The 7,688-nt window shown below is 57.2% G+C and overlaps 1 protein-coding gene across 1 annotated transcript; it reads right to left on the bottom strand.

The window, feature by feature from the left end:
- Nucleotides 1-467: 467 nt before the first annotated feature.
- LOC109732455 (peroxisomal membrane protein 11-5) lies at nucleotides 468-3,163 on the bottom strand. Its single transcript, XM_020291631.4, has 8 exons — nucleotides 2,970-3,163; nucleotides 1,890-2,097; nucleotides 1,706-1,780; nucleotides 1,546-1,620; nucleotides 1,326-1,406; nucleotides 1,146-1,220; nucleotides 883-1,056; nucleotides 468-794 (listed from the first exon to the last, which is right to left on the bottom strand). The coding sequence occupies exons 2-8, from the start codon at nucleotides 2,079-2,081 to the stop codon at nucleotides 765-767; spliced, it is 702 nt and encodes a 233-aa protein (XP_020147220.1). The 5' UTR covers nucleotides 2,082-2,097; nucleotides 2,970-3,163; the 3' UTR covers nucleotides 468-764.
- Between the last annotated feature and the right edge of the window lie 4,525 nt (nucleotides 3,164-7,688).

Raw genomic sequence — 7,688 nt, 5'->3', positions numbered from 1 at the left:
GTGATGAGGAGCGGCGTGTTGGCACCAGCGGTGGAGGTGTCGGGGGCGGCGGAGGAGCGCTCCCGGAGAGGGGGGAGAGACAGCCTCCATCCAAATTTTGTTACTCACATCAACTGGAAAATACCGTGATTCCCTTCATGATGTTGCTATTTGCAGGGGCATGCCATGGCAGTCTCATGTTCTGTTTGTTTTCCATTCACACTTATAATACCGTTTGTTCTGGTGGAAATTTCAACCTCTGCCTGACTATATCTTTGCTGCAACTTTGCCCCAATTTCAATCTCATTTAGACTAGGCCCACGCACCGCCTGAGAAATTAAGTTTTGGTTTGCAGAAGGCAACTTCATACAACATACATGAATTTTTTTTCTCAAACAAAAACAACAGAAGAAGAAAGAAGAACATCCAGCTAACGCATCATCGTCGCGGCACAACGTCAAGATAAATCTAGACGCGAGCCATCACCATTCTAGTATGAAATTTCTAATTATTTCGCAACAGTTGTAGTATGATAGTGGCACACCGGACCATACAAATACAAGCGTGCTACATGATCAAGTCTAAGGCAAGGCAGATCAACCAGGCTATGAGATGGCCCTCGGCAATGCCAGCATGCACAGCAATAATCCTCGGTTATATCCTACGGGGACGGACAGTTCGGTCCAGATTTATTTCTTATCAGTATCAGCGACAACAAGGGGCGACAGCAACCGCCGTTTCACCAATCGATGCACCAGCTGCCTGGCCCGAGGTGGGCAGGCAGATCACTTGGATTTGGCTGGGGCTGGAAGCAACTGCCAAGGAAACAATAGTTCAGGTTCTCGAGTTTTCAGGTGGCTTGAACAAATGACAGGGAGGCTGGAGTTGGGATGAGATACCCACCTGGTAACAGGCGATGAGCGAGCTAGCGAACCCAAACGCCCCCGTGACGCGAGGAGTGACCTTTTTTGGTGCCAGTTGCAGCAGCCCCACGGCGACGACTATGTCGAGGCTCGATTTGATGAGGGCGAGCAGCCTCTCGTTGGACTTCTTCAGCTTCATCCGATACTGCTCGTTCTAGCATCACCGGTGCAGTATATTGTGTTAGTGGAGGTAATTACAGGAGATGTGTCATGTCAAGCCCCTACGGTCGAAACTACTGGTACCTTGTACAGCTCTTGGTGCTTGAGGTCCTTCTCTAACTTCTTCATCGATTTGGAAAGCCGCTGAAGCTCGGCTAGCTAGAATGAAGAACGGATCAGATGTTAATTTCAGGTAATATACAAAGATCTGGCACAAAACAGAATCAAATAGTTTTCAGATAGCCATGTAGAGAAGCAACAAACCTCGATGATAGTAGTACAGGTATTGGATCCGAGAAAGCAATAAAATGCTATCCTGCCAAGAAACTCTGCTCGCTCCTTGTTCTGCAGAAACAGTTGTATTGTTTTGCTTGTCACCATGTAGGTAATTAAATTTCTTGGATGAACTTTTGGAGGGATAAATAAGGTAAAACCATATAAGGAATTAAACATCTAACATGCTGATGTGAACAACAATTCAGACCTTGTATACTCCTGTTCTCCCAGCCCAAACAATTTGGTCCAGAAAGAGGAAAGTTGACAGCATCGCGTTCTTCGACTGAGGACAGAAAGCAAAATTAGAAAATTAGAATCCTGTCTTCAGCTGACTATGTTCCCACAATGTAACACCAGCAGCAGCATACCTTTCCAAGTAAGATCAGCGGAAGTGGAGTTCCTTTGGCAGGGGGGCTAATCAGAGCTTGGAGATCATTAACAAACTGCAAACCATCAATAGTGCATCAGTGACGCCATAGACCATGTCAAGATTAAAATACGATATCTTTTCCTATTTGCAAACTCTACTACACAAAATAATTCACACTCTACCTTAAACAGTCGGAAAACTTTCCGAGCTAGACTAGTTGATTTGTCGACATTCTGTGCAGGTCCTGGTTGTCCGTTGCTCAGGAACTTGGATCCATATTGTATAGCTCTACAGATCTTATCTCTTGCCTCAGCCTTGCTTAGGTACAAAACAACCAGGCCAAGATCTCCTCTGACGGTGTCCAGCGAGGCCATTTTGTAGCTTAACTAACTGCAGAAGTAAATGTTGTATCAAAAACTCAAATTTGTAACAGTGAACAGAGGAAGATTCTCATGACAGAAGCATAAAACAAGAACTTAAACCGAATAATAATGTGTATTCACCCAACAATAATCTCTAGTGCATACTGAATATTGAACTGGGTTTAACAACCAAAGGGTTCAGAGCCTCATCAGATACAACCAGTAATTACGGGATATATTAAGATTGCTCAAATGACTGTTTCTTGGTTCATACTTTTATTCAGGGATTCCATACGATTTACACTCGCACATGTTGTTCAGAGGAACACAAAGGTCAACCCGGTGACATCCAATTTCGATCTGGCTGCAGCAATTCAGCCAAATTCAGCGCGCTGCGAGGTCTGTCAGCAGCTAACAGCGAAGAACTAGGCGTCTAAAATCAGAACCGCCGACAGTAATACAGAGCACCTCCGACTCCGAGACGTCGAGAACAGAGTCCAAGAACTACTAGTGGATCGCGACAGGGGCGGATGGTGAGGTCAGTTCGGAACCGGGCCCTCACTGTATGGGCGACTAAAAGCCGATACATCGAAGAGAAATTTCCATGGCCGCCGATGGGGGGCGGAGGCAGCAGGGGCGCTGTATATGCCGCGACGAGGCCGAACCAGCACGGCGACGGCGGGCGAAGCTGCCTATGCTAAGCTACGGCACGGCGGCGGTGGACTTAGGGGGCAGATCCGGCGTCGCCCACCGGATCAGGCGAGAAGGACGGGGAGAAGGGGATCCCGGGAGAAAGCGGGCAGGAAGTTAGTTGGTCAGAGGCGCGGCGCCGAGCAGGGGAAGAGCTTGCAAAGAGTAAAAAGAAAATTTTGCCATGGGATTCCGGGTTGGTGCTCGTACCTGACTGCAGGGGATCGTCTCCGGCGGCGGCGGCGGCGGGGCGGCGGCCTCGATCGAATCGCCCTTCTGTGTAAGCTAGCTGGATCACGGCGATTGGGACAGAGATGTACGTACAAATACAGGACGCCACGAGCAAGCGTAGCAGGTCTCCGTTATAATGCCAGGCTGGTAATTGCTACACGCACCCCGCACGCGTACGGTACTGCTCCCTCCCTCCCTGAAGAAAGAATACATAAATTTTGTTCAAAGTCAAACAATGCCAAGTTTGAGCAAATTTATAGAAAAAAATTTACTCTCAAAAACCAGGCAGAAAAGGGATATATCATATTTGGAAATTTGGAGAGTACTACTGCCTTTCAATATTATTTCTATAGATTTCAAGATGCAACACTACCAACGTTTTCCTCGGACCGGGCTGGAGACAAGGGATGAACAAGCTCTGTCGGGGGTTGGGTGCGACATATGCCAAAGGATGGCTTATCATGGTGGGAGCGAGTAGAACGTCGCCGGTGCCTGGAAGCGGGATGAGGCGTAGACACGTACGCCGGCGAACTTTACCCAGGTTCGGGGCTCTTCGTGGAGATAACCACCCTAGTCCTGCTCTGCGGGGTCTCCGCATGTTCACTAAGGCACTAGTGGTACAATGGTGCTCCTTGAGCTGTTTGCTAGAGGTGGAAGAAGGCAGGCACGCTCTCTCCTCCTCTAGGTATGAGTCTAGTTCTAACAGGTTGGAACCCTTTGCACGGGTGCCCTGGGGGTTTATATAGGCCTACCCCCCAGGGGTACATTGGTAATCTGCCGGGCGTAGGACCCGGTTGTCAGTGTCTCTAGCCGCCGGCTTCTCCGCCGGCTGCTGGGGCCGCCGCCTGGTGGGCCCCGCCGACTGGTCTGGTACGGAGCCGACAGGCCGCTCCCGCCGCTCGCGGGTCTTGCCGGCTGCTGATCACTGTATCCGTGATGCTAATGACGCATGCTTGGTCGGGGGAGCGTGGCTACAGTTCCGCCGCCTGGCGGGCGATTACTGTAGCCACACCGCGTATCATCTGGTTGATGGCGCACGGGGCCCGAGGGAGGGATAAGCCGCCTGCTGGAAGCCGGCTTCCCTCAGGTCCGTCTGCCCTGGCTTCCTCCGTCTTCAGGGCTCTCACTGCCTGGTAGGGCCCGCCGCCTGCAAGCCGTACCGATAGGCCGTCGTGGGAACGGGGCTCCGCCTGTCAGGAGTGACGTTTAGGGGGGAGAGGCAACAGTGTCGCGTCGTGCGGAGATCTCCGCCTGTACGGGGCACTGTGGCCACGCCCGGCCCTGGATTCGGGGGGGATGAGCTACGCTGCAGCCATACCCTGTCTTGTCTCCTTGATGAGGGCGCCACGGACCGACTGCTAGGGGCCGGCCTCTCTGGAGGCCGCCCACTAGGAGTCGGCCTGTTGTGATGCCGTCTTCTGAAACTCGGCCGCCTTCTGACAGTCGGCCGTTCGGCCAACCGGCCGCCAGAAGGCGGGGATCCATCTTGACGTCTTGAGGGCGCAGCCGGCCCCGATGTCTTGAAAGGTTCGGGGGCTCGGGTTAAGCTACCCGTGGCCCATTACTCCGACAGTAGTCCCCGAAGCTTGTGAGGGGCCACGGTTGAGGAGCCGGGGAGCCTCAACAGTTTCCTCCTCTGGGTGCTCCGAAGGAAGCTCCATCCGACTTCTGGGGAGCCGGTCGGCAGGAGTCGGGTACATCTAGCCGGATCCTTCTGGAATTTTGAATGCATCGGCGGGAACCAGGTGGCGTGCTTGCTAAGCTTCTCGGCCCGCCGCCCGTCGTGGGCGTGCCACATGGCGCCAGCCAGCCGGGTCGGCCTGCCAGCCCACGCGCGTGACGGGACGCGACCGCAGGCAGGGCCCGCCACCACCGGGCCTTGGCCTGCGAGCGGATCCACTGCGGCCGAGGCGGGCGGTTGGGTTTCCCCGTGGAGTTACTGCGCGCAGTAACCCGCGCGATAAAGGCGGGAGTGTGGGGTCATGGGCATAGTTAATCCCACGATCCCACGCCCACCCGCTTGGCTTCGTAGCCCGTAGGCTATAAGTAGGGAGAGGAGAGGGAGCGGCGAAGCACGCGCGCCCCTCCACCCCACTCTCCCTTCTTCTTCTTCCTCTCGCCGCAGCGCCCCGAGCCCCGCCGAAGCGCTGCCGCAGTTCATCTCCGTCGAGTCCGTCCGTCAACCTCTCGCCCCCATGGCGCGCTCCGGAGCCTGGGACGGCTCCACAGTCCACGAAGACCACATCGACTTCCTCCGCCAGACGCGGCGGCTGCCCAGCAAGGACTACATGAGGGTTCGCCTCGCGCCGGAGGGGGAGATCTCACCGGCGCCGGAGGAGGGTGAGCGGGTCGTCTTCCGCTCGTACTGCCTGCGCGGCCTCGGCCTGCCGGCGAGTGGCTTCTTCTGGGCCTTCCTTGAATTCTACAATCTCCAGCCGCACCACCTCACCCTGAACACGGTGGTGCTGCTGTCCGCCTTCGTCACTCTGTGCGAAGGCTTCCTCGGTGTCCTCCCCACCATCGAGCTTTGGGGGAGTTTTTCTACACCAAGCTCGGCACCGTCGTTGCGGGCGTGCTGGCTCAGTGCGGCGCCTTCATCGCGGTGCGGAGGCCGGGAGGCAACAATCCATTTCCTCCCATCACATTGATCCAGTCGGTGAAGATGCCGCAGCAGTCGTACTTCTACGTGAAGAGCATCTTCGCGGAGGGTGACTGGGTCAACCTGCTAGCTTACGCTGCCGGCCCGCCAGCCGGGAGGCGGCCCAACTGGTCGTACCGGGCCAAGACACTGTCGCCTTCTGGAGCCGCCGCCATCGCGAGGCTCTGGGTGTTGGTACAGTAGGAGGGCCTGACCGGGCCCGACTTGCTGTCCGCCTTCGTGGCGCGCCGGGTGCTCCCGCTCCAGGGCCGCCCTCACATGATCTGTCAGATGAGCGGGCATCGGGACCCAAGCCGGCTGTGCACCAAGGAGATGCCTCACGCAGAGGTAGCTCATATGGTGAACTACCTTGCGAATTGCAAGCTCACGGAAGAGTGGCGGTTCGGCAAGGAGCCGTATTCTCGCGCCGACCCCCGCCTATGGTAAATTACCTTTCCTTCTCTCTCTCTTCTTTTTGCTGAGTTCCGTTTGTCCAACCTGACCAACCGGCTCTTCGAGCAGAGCTCCCTCCTCCAGCCGGCAGCCGGCACCGCGGGGCCGGAGTGTCAATTTCTCCCCGACCGGGCGGAGAGTGATCTGGATGACCCCGACTTGGGGGCGGCGGCCTTGGAGGACGACGCCGAGGGAGGGGGCGGCGCAGCAGGCGGCTCAGGGCTCGGAGCCGGCCTCGAGGACTAGCCAGACGACGACGCGGGGGAAGTCGTCCCGCGCCGCCAGCCGGGGTCCGACCAGCTGGACGCGAGCTCGTCTGACGCGCCGGCAACCCGAGGTGGCACGAAAAAGCACAGGGCCGCGCCGAGCCTGTTCGGCAGCCGGCCGAAGAAGCCCAAGGGCTTGTCCGTGGCGACCAAGCGGGATGAAGCGGCCGCGAAAGCCATCCGCTTCCGCAAGGCGGTGAAGGAGCCGCAGCTGGTTTCCGCGTAAGTACTGTCTTCCTCTCGTACTTTCTCCTTCCTTTTTGATCTTGTCTGAGTTTCTTTGCTTCGCTTCACTTGATCTAGGGCCCCGCTCTCTCTTGAGAAGTCGGCCGCCACCTCCATCGTGGGGTCGGCGGAGACTTCCACCACCACCCGGCGGATCGATCCGGCCGCCGACCTCCGGGAGGCGACGGAGCTGAACGCGCGGGAGGCAGACAGGGCGGAGGCCGCCGCTTTGAAGAGGCTGGCGGAGGCCGAGGCCGCCACCGCGGCGAAGAAGCAGGCCGAGGAAGCCGCACGCCGTCAGTCGGTGATGTTTGTCCCCCCCTTGAACTCTGCACCGCCACCACCGGAGTTCGTGGCGCAGACTGGGGAAGCCGGCGGCGAGCACCCTATCATGGAGAGGGACATCGGCGACGTCGCCATGCCGGACGTAATCGTGCCCCCGCCACCACCTTCTGAGGAGGCGCGAGACAAGCAGCCGACCGACCCGCCGACGCCACCAGCCGGAAATGAGATGGTGACGGGCCCGACTCCCGGGGTCCGCACACCCTTACGCCACCGGCTCGCGAAGGCGGCCTCGGCGCCACGCCCGCTGGAGACCGGCGCCTCAAGCTCCTCGATCCCGGACACCGAGGCGACCAGCGCTGCGCCCACTGGGTGGGTGCGGGGAGGCGGGACGGGCCCTCTGAACAAGGCGATCCTGGACGTTCAAGCCAAACTCTGCGCCGAGGCCGACGCTCTCAAGCACTGCAACAAGGCATTCCTGGAATCGCAAGAGGCCATCCGGGTACGCTTCTTGCTTCTTCGTTTTTAGTTCTTGTATTGCTTCGTGGGGGGCCGCCAGCGCACCCACTGGGTGTAGTCCTCGAGTTTCGGGCCGGCTGCTGAGCAGGCGGCTCGGAACTTTAATTAGCAAGCTCCGAGTACTAATGTCTTTGCTGCAGGACTATCATAACCTCCGTGCGACCACCTTCAACTCCAAAGTCCAGGAGTTGGATCAATGTGCCATCGACTTGTCGGAGAGCCGGAGTAAGTCTTCTTCTTTCTCTACGGGGGCGCGCTAGCGCACCCGCGGGCTGTAGTCCCCGAGATTCGGGCCGACTGCCGAGCAGTCGGGCC

The sequence above is a fragment of the Aegilops tauschii genome, chromosome 7 (genome assembly GCF_002575655.3).
Source record: "Aegilops tauschii subsp. strangulata cultivar AL8/78 chromosome 7, Aet v6.0, whole genome shotgun sequence".
In the NCBI taxonomy this organism is placed as follows: domain Eukaryota; kingdom Viridiplantae; phylum Streptophyta; class Magnoliopsida; order Poales; family Poaceae; genus Aegilops; species Aegilops tauschii.
This window is presented reverse-complemented; position numbering and strand designations above follow the sequence as displayed.

Coding starts and splice junctions, on each gene's coding strand:
- LOC109732455 (XM_020291631.4), bottom strand. CDS start 2,081: ATGGCCTCGCTGGACACCGTCAGAGGAGATCTTGGCCTGGTTGTTTTG. Junction 1,781..1,889: donor AAGTTTTCCGACTGTTTAAG/GTAGAGTGTGAA, acceptor GATGGTTTGCAG/TTTGTTAATGATCTCCAAGC. Junction 1,407..1,545: donor GGAGAACAGGAGTATACAAG/GTCTGAATTGTT, acceptor CTGTTTCTGCAG/AACAAGGAGCGAGCAGAGTT.